General features: G+C 36.2%; 1 protein-coding gene across 1 annotated transcript in view; it reads right to left on the bottom strand.

Moving 5' to 3' along the window:
• The window catches only part of ush2a (Usher syndrome 2A (autosomal recessive, mild)), a 250,931-nt gene that overhangs the window by 41,039 nt on the left and 186,026 nt on the right, over positions 1–23,866 (bottom strand). The window contains 7 exon segments of the mRNA XM_048191491.1: positions 4,635–4,818; positions 5,028–5,135; positions 12,799–12,997; positions 14,251–14,405; positions 15,593–15,790; positions 19,462–19,714; positions 21,487–21,710. Coding sequence (XP_048047448.1) covers positions 4,635–4,818; positions 5,028–5,135; positions 12,799–12,997; positions 14,251–14,405; positions 15,593–15,790; positions 19,462–19,714; positions 21,487–21,710 — 1,321 coding nt within the window.

Here is a 23,866-nt window from a genome sequence, read left to right on the forward strand (position 1 = left end):
TAGTTACTGCGACTACCTTTAGTTAGTAACTACAAACAGACGTCATTATCGCAAAATAAACTGTCAGTTTTTAACAAAATTTTTTCAATTTAAAAGACATAATTTTTCAAAGAGGATTTCACCTGAATGAATGAATGAATGAATCTTCAATTAGCCGACTAGTCAGCTGTTGACCCTCATGAAATTTTCTATTTTATTTCTAATACAAATGGAGAAAAGAAAATGCTCAGATGACTATGCCTTCTTGTAATTCTGCTTTTACATTATACTTGATTCATTGGAAAAGTCCCTGCTAGATCGATATGGTGTGATACTATTTAACAGATGACATTGTTAATGCAATGCTGATCAGCCCCTCCACTGTGATCTGTGACAGGCGTGACAGATGCTCTGAACGGACATGCATATAAATAGAAAGGGAAGTGTATGTGTGTGTGTGTGTATGTGCATGTATTAACGCCTGATGTGGGTTATAAAAACACTCTGTGGAAGGCTCTTTTAAGACATACATGACTTCACAAGATAGATTTACCTTTTAAACAGAGATGGGTGTCAGTGCAAAGGTGTGCATTAGCAATGTATGTGGGTCATGTTCAACATTAAATGCTTTTAATTTGCCATAAACTCCATAGCCAGCCATTAATACCGCCACATTAACTATTGTTCCAGCACTATCCCTTTAAAATAGTCACATCAGTTATTATATACTGTGCTCATCATGTGCAATAAAAGCATTAGTGATATTAATCAGAGAACACGTTTAAAACACACTGGAGAACAGCTGTGCATACCGACGCAGGTATTGTGCCGTTGCGTGTATGTTGCATACTTTAAGTCGAATAAACATGATGTGGCGCATCAAACGAGGTGGCAAGCGGCTAACCTGTTTCCCTAGAGGGAGAAAGGTTAATATTTCACTCGTCAGAGAGACTTTCTACGATGGTGAGGTAAGTGACAGCTAATCAACATTGTCATAAATAATCGATGAGCAGTACTGCTGGCAGAACACCCCCCCCCCCCCCAGCACACTGGTTAACTGTTTCCCTCATCAGCCTATAGCCTCTCTGGATAATGAACCGCTCGTCTGCCTTTGTAATGCTCCTTACAGACCTAAATTGGAAGAAGAAAGGGAAAGGGAAGAGCACGGGAGAAGGGAATGCCTTTTGGCAGGTCATCTGGAATTACGGCAAATTAAACGTCATGGCTATCCCCTGCTCTGTTTGAAGCTACAGTATATAAACAAAAGCAGCCGAGGGACAATGAGAGGATGGTCTGGTGACCGAATGACCTGTCCAAACTGTCCAATCAGAAGACACATGGTTTTGACAGTTTAAATCAGTGTGGAAGATATAGATTTGCATGATGAAACAGGTTTAAACACACACTCTCTCGTTCTCTCTTTCTCTCTCTCTCTCTCTCTCTCTATATATATATATATACACGTGAGAGAATGCAGTGAACAATCTACGAATCACTGATTGTAAAGTAATGAAACAAACAGATTTATCCTGTATCTTAAGCAGCTTATGAGAATGAACCACTGCAAATATTTACACAACATATTGCACAAACTAACCAATTATTTTGCACACACAGCGTCCCTGTGTGCATTTTTTTGATTACAGCCAACCAACAGATTTCACAGATGCTAAGACTGGATATATTCATGAATAACGAGGCATTGACAAAACAGCTGAATTTCTACAACATTAAGAAAACTATATTCTCATATTTATTTATGTACATTCTTAAGTATACTGTTTCTGATTATTCAGCACATTCTAATTTTTCATTTTAATTGATTTTATACAATTATTTATATCTTTTAATTACGGTAGCATACCAGGGACGTCAATTTACATAAATTAACATAATTGATTATTGTTTAAATGAATCGATAATCGTTAACCTTAACCTCTTAAATCTGAAGCGGGGGGCGCTACTAAGTTTTCATGTTTCTTAACCACTTGCTTAACCAACACAGACTAGGTCGTTTTAAAGCTAAGAAGGTGGCTTGGCAGTTAAAATAGGGATATGACCATCACTTTAACAAGTGCTTTTAAATTTGCTGACATATTAGAAGTGCTCTATTTTCATAGCATGAAAATACTGCTTTACATGAAAATGTGATCTGTAAAATCACTGTATATAACAGATAGACATCTGTCATATACAGTGGCAAGAAAAAGTATGTGAACCACTTGCAGAATCTGTGAAAATGTGAATAATTTTAATAAAATAAGAGGGATCATACAATATGCATGTTATTTTTTATTTAGTACTGTCCTGAGTAAGATATTTTACATAAAAGATGTTTACATTTAGTTCACAAGACAAAACAATAGTTGAATTTATTAAAATAACCCCATTCATAAGTATGTGAACCATTGATTCTCAATACTGTGTGTGGTTACCTGATGATCCACGACTGTTTTTATGTTTTGTGATGGTTGTTCATGAGTCTCTTGTTTGTCCTGAGCAGTTAAACTGAACTCTGTTCTTCAGAAAAATCCTCCACGTCTTGCAGTAATTTCAGTTTTCAAGCATTTTTTGCATATTTGAATCCTTTCCAGCAGTGACTAAATGATTTTGAGATCCGTCTTTTCACAATGAGGATGGTTGAGGGACTCAAACTCAACTATTAAAACAGGTTCAAACATTCACTGATGCAACACAAGGAAGCACGATGCATTAAGAGCTAAATTCAAATATCAAGGTAAATTGTACCTAATTTTTTTTTCCGGGAAACATGCAAGTATCTTCTGTTGCTTCCGAAGGGCAGTACTAAATGTAAAACAAAGATATTTAAACAAAATAAGAAAAATTGTGACATCTTCATCCTGTTCAAAAGTTTTCACCCCCCGACTCTTAATGCATCGTGTTTCCTTCTGGAGCATCAGTGAATGTTTGAACCTTTTTTAATAGTTGAGTTTGAGTCCCTCAATTGTCCTCAGTGTGAAAAGACAGATCTCAAAATCATACAGTCACTGCTGGAAAGGGTTCAAATATGCAAAAATGCTTGAAAACTGAAGAATCTGCAGGACCTGGAGGAATTTTCTGAAGAACAGAGCTCAGTTTAACTGCTCAGGACAAACAAGAGACTCATGAACAACCATCACAAAACATAAAAACAGTCGTGGATCATCAGGTAACCACACACAGTATTGAGAATCAATGGTTCACATACTTATGAATGGGACCATTGTAATAAATTCAGCTATTTTTTTTGTCTTGTGAACTAAATGCAAACATCTTTTATGTAAAATATCTTACTCAGGACAGTACTAAATAAAAAATAACATGCATTTTGTATGATCTCTCTTATTTTATTAAAAGTATTCACATTTTCAGATTCTGGAAGTGGTTCACATACTTTTTCTTGCCACTGTATCGTTGAAAAGGATCAAATAGCAGAATACAAGCATATTTGTTTCAGTTAGAGACCAAACTATTTGTATTGTATTTGTATGCATGTGTAAATAGTATACACATGATGCTTTTGCTCCATGTTTTGTAACTTTGCAAAACATTAGTAAACCATAATAGATCATATGTGTTTATTTAGGGCAGGTGGTCTTGAACAAAACAAAACATAAGACAATAAGTAGATTACAGAGTGACATGACATACTGCTTGGTTAAAGCTATAGAGTTCAACAGTTCAACAGCGCTGGTTCCGGAAGTATTTTTTTCCATTAATTTTCCCACAGGGATTTAAAAAAAAATCTGCGTTAAAGAGTTATAAGCCATGAACCAAGCCAATTAGCTATGAAGTGAATCATAACATTACAAACTTTGGAAAATTTGAAGCAAAAACGTTTTTGAAAATTGGACAAAATTATATATATATATATATATATATATATATATATATATATATATATATATATATATATATATACAAAAATCAAAAATTTAAAATAAACTTCCCTATGGAGAAAATGAATGGAGTTTTTACTTCCGGAACACGACTATTGCACCCTATAGGACTTCAATCCTATATATAGGATCAAATCGCGTCACAATCATGACGCCGTGGCTGCATCCAAAATCGCATACTTCCCTACTCTATAGTATGCGAAAAACAGTATGTGACAAAAGAAGTATATCCGAATTTACAGTACTCATAAAAGAGTAGACAAAAAGTACGACGAGATTCTGAAGTGTGCATACGATGGACACTTTACTATCCCATGAGGCCACGGGAGAGGATATGTGAATGGCAGTGAAGCGACGTAACTGACGCTGGTAGGTCACATGATAATAACAGCATGGAGGATGTAGTACGTCCTAATTACATTCCAGAATTACAATACAGAACATACTTTTTTAGCAGTCGTGAAGTAATTACTCAGTCTCACTCTCCATCAGCAGTAGAAAAGTTTGGTTTTTGTCCTAACTCGAGCCACAAGGGGAACGTGATCAATGCCACTCTCCAAGCCAACACTGCTGCTCATTAGCTAGCCTCACTGCTTGCTCCTCTTAAAAACTTTTAATGATTTGGTATCAGAGCATCTCTGTTACTGAAGAGCTCTGTTATTGTAGAGTCCCAGGATTCTTTAAGACACACATAGGATTAGATGTCATCGATAATCAAGTGCTAATGGCTTGTTAAAGATGGCTGATAGATAGAACCTGGTGTTGGGCTGAAGGCCAGCGTCTGTGTAGCTCATCTTTCCTCCGTCACCGGTAAAGACGACCACTCCGTCACGCAGCAGCCGATACCGAGAGAGCAGGCCATTGGGTTTGAGCGGCTGGCTCCAGTGAAGCTCCACTGTTGAAGAGTTCACCTGTATATGCCTGGGCACTGCCCACACGTCTAAAGAAGAGAAAACAAAGAGGATAGGCCAGATGAGACAATTATATGTGTGTGTGTGTGTGAGTATATATATATATATATATATATATATATATATATATATATATATAAGAAAAATACGAAAACTCTGATTATGCATTGAATATTAAAAAAAAAAACAACAATAGTTGACTGTGAGATGATGTTACTGTGAGTGTATGTGCATTAACCTGCTGGTGCATCTTCCAGTGTGCGGCCCATAGATGGCTGACTTGCTCCGCAACCAGCTGCAGTGCATGCAACAAGAATGAAGCTGTAATTGGTGTGCGGCTGCAGACCTGCAAAAACAGACATTGCTTTTAAACACCATATGCAACAATCACCTCTTCACGAACATATTTATATGTGCTAATGGATTTTAATAATAAATACAGTTTAATATAATAATAATAATATAATTGCAAAGTATTAAATGTTAATAAAATGTAATATATTTAATACTCAATTATAATGTATTTAATGTATAAAAGTTATATAGTTTTTTTTTAGGTATAGTTTTTTTATAGTATTTAAAAAAATCTATCAACACTTAAATATGAAATTCAGCTGATAATAACAGCTCTTATTAATGTACCTCACATAACAGCAAAAAATACTGGAATTCTTCTGAATGTTTAATGCAATATTACAGCCAATGGTGTGTATATATATATATATATATATATATATATATATATATATATATATATATATATATTTTATATATATTTTTTTTTATCATAATTACTATATATATTTACTACATAATTACTACTTTATATATATATATATATATATATATATATATATATATATATATAAAAAATAGAAATAATTTTATGTAACACCTCATTTAAAATTGAAAAAGACTGGGCTTATATTATTTAATTTAAGCAACAACAACAACAACAAAAAAATCAAAAATACAAAATGTACAAGTAATTCGGTATCTAACACAGCACCTGTGACAAAGATGCAGCCTCAGCAGTCAGAACTCTAAATCTGGTTCTAATCCTGAAGCACTTTAAATCTCACTCTAATCCTGAACTCTGCGCACCCCGTAAAGCCGTGCCTATGTCCGTCAAGCACTGCCTCAACATCTGGAGGAACACATGCACCCGTGCTCCTGTTTGGTATGCCTTACAGCCTCTCTCATTTAACCCAAACACAGATCAATGTTTTCAGAACGTTGAGCTGTGTTTGGGTTAAGTAAAGAATTCTGTTGAGCATACTAAACACAGGGGACAACCGCTGAATATTGCCTTTAAAGCTTCACTTCACACATCGCCATGCAAAACATGTCCAGGTGTGTATTCTAGAAGGGCTAGGTTATTATAGTGTTGAGGGGTAAGTTATTATAGCATTAGGTGTTCAGGGGGGCTGAAAGCATTTGCATGTCGTAAATCCAACCTAGTTTAGAGATCAATCTACTTGGGAAAATAATAGGAAGATTACATTATTCAGAAAAAAAGCTTTGAATGATTAGTCAGAATTAACCTCATGGAGGATAGCTTTAGAAATAATATTAGTAAAAGCATTAACATCCCAATTTATTATTATTATTATTAGGAAACAAGACATTTAATAATTTGACAGATTATTTAATTTTACATTTTTTTTTTTTAACACAGGCAAAACTATTTTTATGGACTCAAACTTGCATTTGAATGCATATGTTGTCTAATATCAAGCAGGAAGTCGTAATTATTAATATACACATATATTATTCCAGAAAACATTGATCCATTCACAATAACCCTCAGTTACATTTTGAATTCCCATACAAACTGAAGGGGGCACTCTTTGCCTGTTAAAGACATATGCACCTTTAATGAAAATGGCAAATAAATACATATATAAATAAACAGGAGCAAAAAAAAATCAATCATTTTAGCTCTAACCCTTCTAAGCACACAAGGGCCCATTTGTAGCACACGGCTAACACAAAGTGAAACAATGCCGTAACTGTCATCCAAATTGCTCAGTACAGCACCGTGAGGAAGTGTGAGGTAATAAATGATATAAAAAGGTATTTTATTGACAAGCTGCCATTTACTGTTTGCATTAGAGAATATGAGAAGATGATAGGTGCTATTCCTGAACGTGCCGACCTGATGAGAAAAGGCCTGCAATGCTTACTCACTTTACCTGCCACACTGATAAAACCTCTAAATAATTAAGTGCCCACTTCCTGTCTACAATTACTTAATGTTTTTTTTTTTTTTTTTTTTTCTGTCTGGAGGGGATTATGAAGCGATCTGTGGGCTCCACGTGTCGGCCAAGCAAGGAGACTACCCCTGATGCCTTTTATAGGATCAGTTTCCTCCCGCTCACGCATAATTTAGGAGGCAGAGGTTCTTCTCTTCTATCAGGACATGGCCAGACCTCTCTGAACCCTGATAAAGCAGCTGCACACGGAAGACTGATAAAGCCAGGTAAAGGGTTTTTTTGAGACTGTGGTGCTGGCTAAAACTAACCAGTGACTTTCTACATTTACATAAGATTTTTGCTTATCATGACATTAAGTCTTTCAAATTTTAATTGTGTAAATGTTACAAGCTGACAAATTTAGAATAATTTTCAGAGCATTACACTTTATGAAAATCTTCAATCAAGATTTAAACTCTAGTGGGAATTAGAATTAAAAAAGCTAGTACTGTATATTAATAAATTATTAATTCATTTACAAATGTCCAATTAAACGCATGGCTTGCAACATAATTTATATAATTGAGAGCAATAATTCCCATCGGTTAATGAAAAGCTATACATATTTTAGATTCTTTGGGGATTTTATACTTAATTTAACAGAAGCTAATTTGCAATGATGAAGTGCATCTTGACTACATGATATGAACTGTTTTATCTCACAGGCATGTAGAATTGTCTTACTCAAATTTGGACAAATAATATTAGTTTTTTTAATATTAGTTTCTTATTTTTTTATGCAATTTGAACAAACATTCAACACTACACTTAATAAAAGCACAATTCACACTGCAAAGTTCCATCATGCAAAAAAAATCAATCAATCACCTTCTTCTGGCCTATTAAAATAAAGAGCATTTGAGGTGTAGTCTATAATCTTAATTATGTGATCTAAAAGTAAAATAAAAATAAAACCTTTTTAAACCTTTTTCTCTCTCACTGCATTTTCCCCAATGTGTTGAAGTCACAGTCAAAACTAATAATGCTTTAATTATTGATGCCTTTCATTTATTTGGTCCATTCATTACAATAACAAAGGGGACAGGAACTGTCTTTGTCACTAGGAGTGCTGTCATATGAAAGGGACGGCTCTCACAGTGTGTGTGTGAACGTGCGCACAGCTCCTGTAGCTACAAAGAGCAGCAAAGAAATGTTTGAACGCGATCTCTTTCAATTCCATGCATCACACACAACTTCAATAAATTTCAGTTTTTGATGGTATGGCTAGTAAACTCACATACGCTCTTAAATATATTGGTTCCAAAAAGCAGCAATTTTAGGTTCCCAAAAGAACCTTTCAGTGAACAGTTCTTAAAAGAACATTTTAAGAACCATTTCTTACTATAAAGAACCTTTTGTGCAATGGAAAGGTTTCAAGGATATTAATGGTTCTTCACAGAACCATAGATGTCAATAAAGAATCTTTATTTTTGTAAAAAAATAGTGCATATAACAAGCACAACGCAACTTACTCCTAAATTAAAGTTTTCGTCTTAATAGTTTCATAGGTAGGCTTCCAAACAGAAAAAAAGCTCAATCTAATCCAGTGACTCTAATGTGGTGTTTAAAGTGGAGGCTTTGTTGCCACAGAGAAAGCAAGCAGGAAGCTTGAGTGCTTTGGTGTGTGTGTGTTTAATCATGTCAAGTGAGAAAAGGCAGGAAGTTTGGAGGTTTTAAGGAGCACTGAGGTGCTTCCCAGCAGCAGTCGGCGCTGGAGCACAGACGCTCAGGCCGCCCGAGCCGGCGCATGGCACAAAACACTGGTAGGATTTACAGCTCCGTGCAGAGGGACATGAAAGTCTCAACGCGGCTTTAGAGCCTTTCCACAAAGGAAACCCCGAGCAAAGGCATTTTGCAGCCTCTGCCAGCGACTGAACGCCATCGCCGCCACCTCACATCCCAGCCAGCGAGTCCGCCTTCGCCTGCCATCACCCCCAGCCAAGTCTTAAACACGCCACACTGCCAGCCAGCCAAATCTGCCATCAGATCCCCTCCCTCCCCACTCACCCCTGGATGATTTGTTTGGTGCGTGCCGTCGCTGCCAACTTCAGGGCCTTCAGAGGAACAGAAAGAACTTGGAAAGCCCCTTACCGCCGCTGCTAGCTGAAATATCTTTGGTCGACAGCGAGTTGCAGAGGAGCTCCAACCATTTGAAGGTCCCCGCTGATTTCAAGCTTATTTACAAAGATGTGGTGCTTCCCAGTGGCCCCTCTGGAGTGCACAGACAGACAGCCTGTGGCTGAGCACTGCTGAAAGCAGGGAGGGAGGTCTGAGCTCGTGTTCGGAGAGAAAAACTGAGAACTACACGCCAGGAGATTCCTCACAAAGAACAGCAGCTGAGATGTTACGTTTGCTTTCAGTACGACTGAGGTATTTAAACTACGCAGACTGCACAGTCAACAGTCTCAAAATGCAAAAAAAGTACAATACATTCAAATAAATGAGGCTGATTTTCTTCTTGACGTCAGGAAGTGAGGATGTCATTGTCTCCGGCGTTATGGGACGTTAGCATTCCCAGAGTCAGCCATCTCTCAGAGGAGCGGCTCCCTGCATGAGATTCATTCAGATTAATCCTGACTGGAAAGAGATCAGATGCTCCTCAAAACGATGTGCCCGACTCAGGTTTGATAATCATGTCAGTGATAGTGTCGACAGGCTGGAGCGAGAAACATTCTTTCTTTTTCTCTCCGCATGAATTATGCGTTTCATATTGGTCCGTAGAGACAGACACTTACAACGCGCATATGTGCTGTTTGAATAGGAGCCTATTCAAAAAGATGATTTATAAGTAAAAAAAACAAAAACATATTCCACTAAGACAACAAACAAATAAATACATAATATTATTAGTATTATTACTGCCAATTGATTACACACTTTAACTGAATTTATTACAATATCTACCAATTATAATTATTATTTTAACAGCAGTTGCCTGTATCAATATGTGCTGAGAAAAGCTTCCAAACATTACATTACCGTTACAGACATTATAAAAAGCGGCTGCATTTTAAGACATTGTGTACAAAATAACATGAAAAAATAAAAAATATATATTATTGCTTCCACTTGATTATAAATTTTTAATTGAATTTAATTACATTATATACTGATTTTAATAATTACATTAATAGCAATTACATGTTATTAATATTTGCTGACAAAAGCCTCTAAACATTATAATTAGTGGCTGCTTTAAGACAACGGGCACAACAATGTAAAAGAAAATCGAACAACAACAATAATAACAAAAATAACTTTTAGTAAAAACAAAATAACCACAAGTGATACTGCTCAGAGGAAAATGTAAATCTTCCTTGGAAGGATATTTGTGAGCACTTAATCTAAATCCCTTTCTCTGTGTGTGCTGGCTGTTGTGCAGCTGTCCATTGCCATGTGCTGGGCTGTGCCGAGTCGGGCGGCACTGAAAGTGGGAGTGCGCCTTGCGCGTACCCTTGCGGTGGTGACGGATGGCTCAGGGCCAGGAACACTGCTCCTCTCCCAGGCAGATAAAAGAAGCCCCACAAATCAGCGGAGGCCTCAGGAGTGATGGGCAGGCCGGCTGCTCATTGCGGGAATCAGGTGTAAATTCAGTCATTAGATTGCTTCCAGAAACAGCATGCATAAATAAAGGCAGGGCACGTGGAGGAGACACGGCGGATTCTCGCTCTCTTACTCTCTCTGCCGCTGCCGTCAGGGCCAGCATGGGGCAGCGTGTGGGGGGCGGCTGCTCTCCGCTGCTAAACTGATTCATCACTCGCCCTCTGACTTTCCTCTTTATTTCTCGCTCTCATTTAGTACTTTCCTTATGTTAAAGTTCAACAAAATCATGAATTGTTGCAGCTTAATAGTTTATAGGTATTTGATACAAACTTTTCTAAATCTGTTTTACAGTTCAAAATATATTCAGAGGTACTTAATCCGCTAAGTAAAAAAGCTTTGTGGACTGTAATTAGACAGACATCTGGGAAACAAAAGGCAGTGATATTTATGATTCACCACATGAAATGTTTAAATGTATTTGAAACAAATCATTAAAAAAAGAATATAATATAGAATATTTTTTAAGAATATTAAAACATATATAATTAAAACTATAGGTCATTAAAATCTATAGCAAGAACTATTGTATACATAAAAATGAATTACTCAAGTCTGCAGTGTCACATGATCCTTCAGAAATCATTTGAATATGCTGATTATTATTATTATTATAAATAATGTTGAAAACAGTTGTGGTGCTTAATATTTTTGTGGAAACCATGATACATTTTTTTTTAGGATTCTATGATCCTAATGAATGGAGTTTAAAAGAACAGCATTTATTTGACATTTTTGTAATTACTTAAAACTCTTTACTGCCACCTTTGATCATATAATGTGCCCTTTGTGAATATTTATTTCTTAAAAATAAATAAATAGAGATCAACCGATGTTGACTTTTTATGACCAATACCGATACTGATTATTTGCATGTTTATGTGCCCGATAACAAATATACAATAGCGATATTTATTATTTCGGTTTCTGACAGCACTGAACTGAATAAAACTGTTTTTAATACTTTTTTTTTTCTATACTGTAATTTCTGTAATTTCACTCCCTCCTTGCACACATAACAAAATACACTTCTACATAAATAAATAAAGGGGTTTGAAAGAGTGCAAAAAATAAAAAAGTGCACTACTACTAAAATCTCTTTAAATAAAAGCTAATACAGCATGTAAAATATAGTATGTACAAATACAGCATGTAAAAATAACAAATGAAAAAACAGCCTGAATAAATAAAATAATTAAAACATATATAGCTACTTTAGTGTAGCTTAGTACTCCTAGTACTCTTTTTATTTATAACAACAGCAGTAATATTAAGAGTAGGCAAAACACATTCATAAAGTATAATGTTTTCAAATGGAGAACATAAATGATAGGCGAGTCTATCAACTTTGCATGAATAAGCATTTGTTTTAAACTACAGTTTTAAAAGGTTTATGTGTTGTTTAATAGACTAAAGAGTGAAGAGAATGGAATACGCTGGAATTTTTGCTGGAATACACATACATTACGCATACATTAGTTGGGAAACTCATTATCAGATAAATAAACAAAACAACAAAAACATCATCGCAATGATCTCATCTGGCATGTTATCAGAATTATTAATAATGTTTTTGTCAGTCTAGATTATACAATACCTCCTGACAGAGTGCTGTTTATATCTATGCGTTTACACAGAACTTCTCTCGCTGAGATAATTGATCTCCACATAGCTGTAATTATTTAGATGATCATTAGCGAAATAAAGGTTATATAGCAAATGTTAATGTAATTTAGGGAGTTGCTAAATAAATTCAGCAGTTTTATTTCAAACGTGCACTCATTCATCTTGACGGATCCGTGACCAGTTTATCTAAATTTTTTATTTATTTTTATTTTTAAGTTTAAACTACATATCAAGCACGTAACATATCTCATTTGTGCACTAATGGCTCTTATGTTAAATAAAGTTTACTAATTCAGGGAGGCAAGTTATGTTACCTTCGAACACCGTTGTTGACTCATTTCCCTTCAGACACAGTGCTTTAATGGTGGTTTAGCGTGCAATTCTCAAAACAGCCACAAAATCGGTGAAGCCAATTGTGAAAAAAAGTTTACATATTGGGAAAAATATTGGTAAAACCGATTATCGGTCGATTACTAAAAATAAAAAATCTTACTGATCCCAAAATGAAAGGTAGTGCATATGTGATACCTGTGACATTGTAAGCCATCTCCCCCTCTGTTTCCGTGTGGATAACTCCAACGCCACTCTGATTGATGCGGTACTCCCGGATGATACCGTTCGGTTTGGCTGGAGCCACCCAGCTGATCTTTAATGCCCTGGGCCCCAGTGCGCTCACCATGGGAGCGGCGATTCCCTCTGGCTCCCCCTGGACAGTCACTGCCACAACCTGCACACACACCAAAAAGAATTACAGAGCAATTTGCCCTAATGGAGGCTTGGATATCCTGCTCTAATAGAATGTCACTAGTGGTTTCAACTCTTGTCTTTAGGAGTGGCAGACTATTAGGAAAGGGCCGTGAGAGGTGGTTAAGGTGTTTTTTTTTTTTGGCTACGTGTAGGCTGGCCCTGCGCTGGCCTGATGTGCTTGTGAGCCTGCAGAGTGTCCACAAAGATTAAATCAGGTTCCTCATTCCCACCGACAGAGCTGGCTGAGCAGGGTCCCGCTGAACGACAACAGGGTGCCCCGTGGTAATTGCTCCCCTTGTATTAGGTCGGACAATAATTGCAACTGTTTGGGCAATGCTTGCAGGTGTACAAGTTAATCCTGCTCCACTTAAAAACGATCGTGCGAGGAGGAAGAAGAAAGAAGTAGTGGATCATTGGTGGCCAATTGGTGTGCTGGGCAAGACCCCGAAGGTGTACCGAAAGAAAAATGGACCTAATGCTACTCTGGGAGGTTCTTTTTATTTTGCCTCCAGCAGATCTGTGTGGTTATTGATAATCGGATCCTAAATTAGACATAAAAAGAGAAGATAGACAGGTTAATTTGCTCTTTCATCAGCTGAGCCGCTGATAGCTATTACAAGGAGACAACAATTATGGCAGGAAGTCAGCTGTTGCTCTGCTTCCATTAGCTTGCCATTAGAAATATCCTGTTTACTCTGCACTAGCGACATTGGCATTAAAGGGGGAGTGCGACTCCTGCAATAATTTACAAGCATTTTGTAGATCTTCAGCACAATGCTTGTAAATATTTGAGGTAAGACTGTAAAGGTGAAGGACAATAGGAAAACATGGAGTGACTAAACTGTATGTACACCAATTTTTTCCACTTGAACAGTACCTTTTTTTACAAACATGTTTAAAGTTCTTTCTCCAAAAGTGTCCCTTTAAGTGTTTATTAAACAAACATTGAACTAATGTTACACTATTAAGTAAATGTTGCCGTGTCCGGTCAGAGCATCCCTACCGGCCCGACACAGCAACATTATCTAAATAAATAGCATTAGTTTGGGGCAGGACTGTGTATTTGGCCAACCAATGGCTGGTTGTGTTCGGGAAACCCGTTTGGAAACAGTCATTGTTGCAATTCCATTTGGTACCACTAGTGGCAATTAAATTACACACATCATTGTTATGTTGCACTCGATTTTCTGCCTATTAGGACTAAGATTAGAGGTAGATGAGAAATAGACTCACATTTGAGCTGTCTGTGCAGCCGGCAGAAGTACAGGCTCTGAGCTGGTACATGTATTCCTGAAAAGGTCGGATTCCTCCCGCATCTGTGAAGCTATGATCGGTGCCACGGTAGCGCTCCTGTCCATCACGCAGGATCACATAGTGACTTATCTCACCTATCATAGTACATAAAAACACGCAGGGTCAAAAAATGGCTTCAACACCAATTCCACTCAGTGCAGCAGTGAAACCAGTGAACTAACTTTCAAATCACAACAGATTGGTGGCAAGCCGTTTGATTAGCACACAGAGTGAAGTCCTAATGAGCAATCAGCATGTTTCTTTACATATTAAGTGGCACAGAAGTTCCCTAAAATGAAGCTTGTTATTCTCACTTAGTGTTTATGCGCATGTGAATTTTTTTCTTCATAAATTATTCTGCCGAGCTATGCAGATTACGCTTAATAACAGGCAGGTCTTCAGAGGAGAGATGATAAAACAATCAGCTAGTTCCACTCTGTCTGAGTCGTATCATTACAGCCTGAAGAAAAAGACTGCCTTCCAGTTTGTTGGGGAAATGCGAGTAAATCTTCTGAGAGTCACGACTTCAGGCGTGGATTACCCAAACTGATTCACTCCGTGATTAATCATTTACATAACCAAACCTTCTACTGAATAAACATATGACAATATTACCATGAGAGCAAAAAAAACTGCATTGCTGTGGCATTTGGCAAAAAAAAAAATAAAGAGATGTGCTCTGATTTGAAGGAAAAAAGAAATCAAACTTTAAAGGATTATTAATTCAAAAAGTTTGAAACTATAAAGACATTACATTTCCAGAAGTTCAGTCTCAACCTATCATTCCTGACAATGAAATATGCAATGTGAATTTTAGTTATTTATTATACATTGCCAAGCTGGAAGCAATAACATTTAAAAAGGAAGAAACAATTTATCCTAAATAGTCCAAAACTGTTGCTTTGTCCACTATACATACATAAATCAATGAATTTAGATATACCCTTATATATATATTTATATATATATATATATATATATATATATATATATATAAGATATTTAATGTGTACAATTCTTAATTGTATTCTTAATACAATTCTTAGCAAACAATTCACTTGATATTTCTAATATTATAATTATTGATATTTTAAAATATTAAGTCACCAGATTGGTTTTATCAGGACCCCATATCATTCTCATAAATTAATTTATATATTACATTATATTGTAAATAAAATATATATTTAAAAAAATTAAAATATATATATCACTGGATTGGTTTTCACTCGGCTATAGAGGGATGTAATAAAAGTCAACACCACCTTTTCAAAATAATTACCATTGGGTTTTTTTGGCGCTGACCATTCAAGCTGGATGATGTCATCACGCAGGCCCACATGGCTCCAGTGAGGTGGAGACACATCCCAGGGAACATCTTCTTTAGTAGTGACACGAGAAGAGGGACTGAACCCACGGCCAAAGCTGTTCCAGGCACCAATTCTATACTCATAACTGGTGTAAGGGTCCAGTTCAGTGTCTGAAATGACCAGTGTTGGGCACGTTACTTTAAAAATGTAATTAGTTATAGTTACTAGTTACTTCTCACAAATAGTAACTGAGTTACATCATTATAAAAGTAACTAATTACCAGGGAAAGTAACTATTGCGTTACTTTTAAAAAAAAATCAAATATGTCAAATAACTTGGATGACCCATTTTAAATATAAGTCTAAAAATAAATTATGCTTGATCCGACTCATGACTCATAATCTGCTCTTGCTCACAACATGAAATTTCTCTGTACTGTACTACGTATTGTAGCCATTAAAGAAAATGTAGTTTCATATTTATGCTTAAATAGGCCTATGTTATGTTTTAAATTCATCTATTTGATTATGAAAAGTGAACAGCATTAGTAAGATAGAATACATCATAAGATGCGCAATATATCGGGAGACATGAACTGGTTCAGACATGATTTTTACCACTTCATTAAGTTTTGTTTTGTAGAAAGCCTTTCTTTAAAGTGAATTTCATTTTGTAAAAATTGTATCTTAATTTTAATCAATGTTTCATCAACCAATTGCCTGGATTTAATAAATAAGAAGCAAATATAGCAGACAATATAATCATGACATGGAGGCGCCGGCGCGTTCACTTGCACGTGAACTGGAGCGCTTTATGTGTCCGCTTCAGTTCTATATAGCCTATATTAAACGCTCATTATTATGGTTTATTCTCTCCAGTATTTAAGAAATTAAATTAATATAAATGTGATTAGTCAACTAATGGCTTAAATGAACAACTACTAGTCGACTAGAAAAAACTTATTTCACATATTTCACATATATCCAGCATGTCACAAAGGGTATTCTGGTTTGAGCTCGCACTCCACTCGCATGATCTGACACAGATACACACACACACACACACACACACACACACACACACACACACACACACACACACACACACACACACACACAGAGCATCGTACATTATTATCAGTTTAAAATTAAATTGACTAAACTGTACTATTTCTTTACAACAAAATGCTTTGCAGGTATATCATCTCTAGTCACACACCAATCATCATCAGTTAGCATGTGTCCCACCCCAACACACACCAGAAAAAATACTTTGCAGGTCCTATGGCTGAGAGAGAGTTTACTCGGATAAAAACTGCTTCAGTGAGCTCAATTATAGTAACATGGCATTTTTTGTCACTAACCGTAACGGCATTGTAACGGGGAAAAAGTCATTTGTTTGATTACTATTTACCGAAAAAAGTAACGCCGTTAGTAACGCCGTTTATTTATAATGCCGTATTCCCATCACTGGAAATTACACACCAGAGAACACAGAGTCACATAAACACACCTATTCCTCAGAACTCCCCTGAAACCTTGTTCTCGACAGCATCACAGGAGAGTCTCTAAAGTGTCTCAGTCTTCACACTAAAACAAGGCTAAAGTTTAAAGAGTAGCCAGGGACACTTTACTGTAAAGCTTTGTGTTATCAATACAGCGATTTGTTGTATATGTGTGTTTGGGGAGTCACGGGTGTAAATCTCTGAGATGGGTTTCATCAGACAGGCAGAGGCACTTCTATGAGTGACAGGATGACAAAATACCCTTCTCAGAGGACAAGACACACACTGTAAAAAATATTTTCAATACTTGTTATCACAACATTTTTTCTTTTGTCAAATCAACTTAAGATAATTAATGTGGTTCAGATAAGATCATATTTTGAGTTTCTGTTGATTATACCAATCGCCTTGATTGTATTAACTCAAATTTTTAATTTCAATGACATTTTTAGGCAACAAGCTAACTTACTTTTTAAAGTTAAACCAACAATTCTTTTTTACAGTGCAGTCTCACAACAAATTAACAAAGTTAACCAAGCAGACGTATTTACAAAAAAAGAAAAAAAGAAAAGAAAATCACGTGTAAAATTTAAAATGATTTTTTATGTAATTTTATATCATTTTTAAAAGTAAAATTATGTTAAATTATGTGCATTTGCTTGTACATTAAACGATACCAATTTACTATTTTCTTTTCTTTTGAAAATAAAAACAGTTAATATAATAGTAGTAGTAATAATAATAGTAATAATTCATGAAAAAGGTTCATTTAAATTTTAATTGAAAACATGAAATAGAATTTGCAACCCTTACTTATGTAATTTTAAGATTTTCAAAAGAAAAAAAGTAGAGCGAATTGTTTGGATTGTAAAAAGTGGGTGTTTCATATGGAGCAATTTCACAAAACCCTAAAAAGGCCTCAAGGGTGTTTGCAACCCAAAGTCAGGAGGAAGTGGAATCGTTCATATTTGTGTGGCTGGCAAATCAACTCTTGGGCAGCATTTGTCCGAGAGCACTCAGTGTCATCTTTCTCCGGGGTGCGCGTATGGGGGCGTGAGAAACATCTGGAGGAGTGCAGGGCCACGACAGGTTTATACGCTTCTGCCCAGATGGTGGCACAGCGCTGACTAGAATCACTCTCCTCGTGCCAGCCAGCCCCCTCAACTCCTGCATTAGTCTTGATTAAACAGACGTAACTAACCAAATAAATAACACCTCAGATGAGGTTGAGCCAGAACGAGGGGCCAGCAGTTCCCCTGAAAACATTAATAAGTGTGCAAGTCAAGGGGGCGCTCTAAACGCCTATCTTAAAGTTTTAATGATGAGTTTGAAATTGCAGGTGAGATTTATGACTCATGACAATTAATACACAGTAAAGCATCTGTTCTTGTGAACACATGAAATGTACAGATGTTTACAGTGTGAGGAACATCCCCAAAATGACTGACGCTTTCCTTTGTGTGTGTGTGTGTGTGCCATTCAGTTTGATGTCTTTACATAAAAGAGCATGTTGGGCATATACTATTTCTTGTTTATTGGACACATTTGGCTCTCGTTTGCAGGTTTGTTGCTTAAATTCACAGGGCTCAGGAAAAAAAAAAATGTTACAATTGGGCTTTCTCTCCCCTGAGCCCAAGAAGAACCCCCTTTACCCCTTCCTCTTGACGATAACCCTGCTTCTATATAAATTCATATTATTATGTGACACACATATTCATAATTTCTAGCTGTCAAACGATTAATCGCGATTAATCGCACCCAAAATAAAAGTTTGTTTATATATTAAATGTGTGTGTACTGGGTATAATATATATATAAATATTTTATATATAAATATAATATATTTTTGTTAAATATATACATGCATGTGTGTGTATTTATATATACATAATAAATATACCCAATACACACACATTTAGTATGTAAACACAAACTTTTGGATATGATTAATTGTGATTAATCATGATTAATCATTTGACAGCACTAAAATTTTTCAAAAACAGAAGAGGGTATGCACATATAATTGACTTATTTTATTATGCAATTTATTTTGCATGTTTGTATATTATTTTATTTATCCGTGCTTTCCTTTTCTTTTAGCCATCACTTGCCGCTGATGTGAAAAATATGACTAAAAATGATGAAAAAAGAGAGTGTATGATTTGACAGAGCGCAGTTATTCTATTATTCCAGTTCGGTGTTTCTTTTAGTATTATTTATATATTATTATAGTTTAAACAATAACAACATTGTCCCAATTTTGCATATTTTTTTAAATAAAAGCATGAAAAAACAATTATTGTGGGTAAATTGACAAACATTGTTGACTTGTTTACCTATGAAACTGTATTGGTTTGCCCCTCCACTGTATATCAGCTCCTCCGAGGATGGACAGAGCTGGCTGTGGGCGGGAGCAGAAGGAGCTTCTGTCGGGGTGGCGGCAGTAGCAGAGGGAGATGAAACGTGTGCGGGGAACGTCTCGCTCGGTACCCATGTACAGATGGACTGCGCCGGGTTAAAATCACACAAGCCGCAGAAAGCTCCCGCGGCCGCCGACACAGGACACACCGTACTGGGGCGGCATTTCTCCTAAAGGACACATATGCACACATACTCTCATTAGTGACAATAGTCATCAGACAACTGTTGTGTGTCAAAGTACCCCTGCCAGCGGGTGTGTATGGAGTCCTCTGTCTCAATAAATAGCATGGATGCCCCTTAATGACATAATTACAAGTTAATGACCGCCATCCCAGTTTTCTTTTCTTGGTCTCTTTCTTTTCCTCACGAGCTCAAGCTGGGTGCACGATGAGCTTGTGTTACAGCGAGCAAATCTGATTAATGAAGTGTGACTGTGAGTGCCTACTTCCTGAGGAGAGGAGCAGATACATCACTGCTCTGTGCCTCATTTTTCCAACCTCCACTTTAGACCATGGCAGCTTGAGTTTAAAACTCAACTACTTTACTAAAACACCTATCCAGTAACGCCCGTTAACACTACTAATTCATCGGTGCTAAATCTATTCGCTAATTACAAAAAAGATTTCCACATGACAGTCTTTTCACAGTCTTTCTCACAGTCTGTTTGCTGATATTCTGATCTACATTAAACAGAAATTATCTCTCTCGATCAGACAGCTCTAATTTGATTGGCTGGCTTTATGCACTAAAAAAAAAAAGGATAATCAAAGTTGAGTTTACTGAATGTCTACAATGAATGTTTTTGAGGGTTAAATAATCAATGGATTTGCAAAGGTTAGTGGTTAGTGGCATCATAGTTTGGTTTGAAACACTTTTGTAGTAAGTTAACTAGATATCCATGACCAGAATTTTGTATTTTGTTTCAGTTAAATCATAAGATTCTACTATTTTTGATGGACAGATTTAAAAGACTTGATACTAACTTTTATGCTATTTTTTTTGTTTTGTTTTCTGTTCTCATTTAACTTAAAATACATTTAAAGTTAGAACATTTTAAATGTACACAAATTGCAACTACATCATTAGAAATGTGTAATTCCAAAAATACTAAAACTGCCTGTGTAAGTTTCAGTATGATATTAAAGTATATTTTAATTTACCACAAATGCTTGTCTGTACATTGAACAGTACAGAAACATTTTTAAAAGAGATTAGAATTATAAATTTGCATAAAAAGATGTACTTAAGTCAAAAAAGCACTCTTAAATTCAACTAACTATATTTCATATAAATTTAAACTACAATACATTTTCATTTAATTGCAATTTGCATACACTTAAGTGTCCGAAAATGTTACATTCAGTTCACACTTAAGTATATTTTTATACACCCCAAAGTAGGTTGGAAATTAAAAATCAGACACATAATTACTAGAGGCTACAGTAATTTGTAAATTAAACAATAGTTGAGTTAGATAAAACTAAATAAAACAACCCAATCGCTGGGTTTGTCCATTTTCAACCCAACTTGGGTTGTTTTTAACCCAGCTTTTTTATAGTGTGCATAACTTTTTAAAAGCATGCAAGAGAACTTTTTTTTACAAGGGCTGATTTGAATATATTTCAAATTTCACTCTATTGCAGTGACATAAAGTAATTTAGATAAACCTGCCCCTATATATCACATAAAAACAGTTTATCAGTCAGGTGGTCTAAGTGGGCGGATCTTAACTGCAGTATGGACCAGACATTTAGTCAAGGTCTCTCCATAATCTGTTTTGGCAAATTATGGCAAAGCATTGCCTTAATCTGAGTTTGAGAAACTGGCGTGTCACTACAGAACAGCTTGAGGGCAAAGTCTTCACTAAGTCTTCATCCTGAAGAACTATTGCTGAACGAACATACAGTGAATATGTCACTCTGAGTGAAAGTGTTAATTACCAGGATGAGGATGCTGGCCGGGGCTCTGTCAGCACACACAGATGTGAACGGATTGAAGCCCACTCCATTACAACACTCCTCCTCCTGATCAATCACATCTGACCAGCAGCACTTCAGCGACGCCGTCCTGTTCTCCACTACGTGGACTTTAGGCTCACCGCTAGGACCTGTGCAGCACCAGGAAGTGGATGTGTTGATGTAGTGCTCTCCACAGCAGCTGAATCCTATGTGAAACAAATTTATATACATGTAAGAGGTTGACACAAATTAGGGCTTTTCACTCTTAAATAGTTAACCCTGGTTTATTTTAAACCAAGGCTAAACAGAATCATAGGTTATCTTGCTTCATGTTTCACACTACTCATAATTTTCCAGGGTTAACAATCAACCCTGGGTATTCATAAGCTGACGTTTCACACTGTACATTCCTAAACTGTGGGTTATCGTTCTTATTTGCATATTGTCAGTGTCACCAGTGGTGGACAGTAATGAAGTATTTTTACTTTGTTACTGTACTTAAGTACATTTTTTTTTTTTTACAAGTACTTTATCTGAGTATTTTGATTTTGGAAACTTTAACTTTTATGTCACTACATTCCAAAGAATAATATCATACTTTTTACTCCACTAAATTTCATAAAAACATGTCGTTCTTTGTTATTTTGAACTGAAGAAACCCTCACCCACTCCAAGACACGATAGTGGTGTCCGATTTGTGAATGAGATGATTCTTTTCAATGTACCTAAAAATTGGTTCGCAAATGGTTGTGAATTGGATAGATCCGATTGCATCTGTGCTCGAGTAAAAAACTCACTGATTCAAATGATCCGGTCAGAGCGAGTCTCCAGTTTTATACAAACGATTCATTTGTGAATTGGACAGATTCGATTGCATCTGTTCTCAAGTCAACAACTAACTGATTCAAATGATCCGGTCAGAGCAAGTCTCTAGTTTCATTCAAAATGAGCCAAGAACGAAAGTCTTCAGAGCTTGAGTGGACGTTCGACTGATGGTGCAAAAAGTAAGTTACAAATGCCAAATTTTAGGATTTATTAATGTAAATTAAAATCATACTTAAGTCACGACTGTCAGTTGTTTGTTAAAAGCGGTGTTTAACCCGGGGTTAAGCACAGTGTGATATGCCCTTCTGTATTGACTTTTTTTTTTTTTTTATTAGGCAAGAGAACCTTAATCATGTTAAGATTTGAGAATTTCGATTTGAAGAAGAAACATTGTTTGAATGGCACTTGGAAGTTTATCCACAACTTCACTCTACATCTGTGTCATTAATTATTTGGACTGGCAATCTCAAAACTATACCAAAACAAAACAAATAATGCATCTGAATTCTTTTCAGACACATAAACATGACTTCAGTCAGCACATTTTTTGAACCATGAATATACACGCATTACAGCTCACTGGACATCTCCAGGCGACGTCAAAGAGCTGCATGTGCAGCTGACATGTAAAAGATGCAGACGGCCGTGCTGCATGAGGAATCAACTTCACCTGGCAACGTGGCCACTGTCTCCTCCCATCAGCCATCAGCGCTCAGCACCCACATCTGCATCCTCTCCTATTACCTCTAAAAGCATCACCGTGTTCTCAGAGGCATGACTCAACATACACGCACCGGCCCCGCAAATACAGCTGTGTTTGAGGAGGGTGAAAATACTTACTGCATTACACTACCGCTCAAAAGTTTAGGGTGGGTACATTTTTTTGTTTAAAGAAATTAATAATTTTATTCAGCAAGGATGCATTGAATTAATCAAAACTGGCAGTAAAGAAATTTATGTTACAAACGATTTCTACTTCAAACGAATGCTGTTCTTTTGAACTTTCTGTTCAACAAATAATCCTGAAAAAACGTATCACTGTTTCAACAAAAAATTAAGCAGCACAACTAGATAATGATATGAAATGGTTCTTTGAAAATTCCGCTTAAAATACTTGCATTAATGTGTATAAAATTGTATTTTCAGGCATATATCATCTACTGGAATAAGGACCAAGATGGTGAAACTGCTGTATGATTTGCAGTAGGGATTGTGGCAGAGGGACGAAAGAATAGAATTTTCCGAAAAGCAGTTTAATATTCTTCTAACAGGAAGTGACTCCTGGTTTATTTCCTTGGGTAAACCATCACTACTATAATTACCATCAACCCCCAGTATGATAAATTGCTAATTGTTTAATACCCTAATCAGCGTTCATTCTTTGCACAGATAAACTGTGACAGCACCATTAATTTAAATAGTAATTTCACTTAACGGCCAAAACGGCGCAGCAGATTTTTATGCAACGTTTTCTAGGGGCCGCATCCATCACAGCTCTGCAGTGACATAAAGATGTCTGACGTGCTCTAACTCACTT

This window comes from Megalobrama amblycephala, linkage group LG5 (assembly GCF_018812025.1).
Source record: "Megalobrama amblycephala isolate DHTTF-2021 linkage group LG5, ASM1881202v1, whole genome shotgun sequence".
NCBI classification, from domain to species: domain Eukaryota; kingdom Metazoa; phylum Chordata; class Actinopteri; order Cypriniformes; family Xenocyprididae; genus Megalobrama; species Megalobrama amblycephala.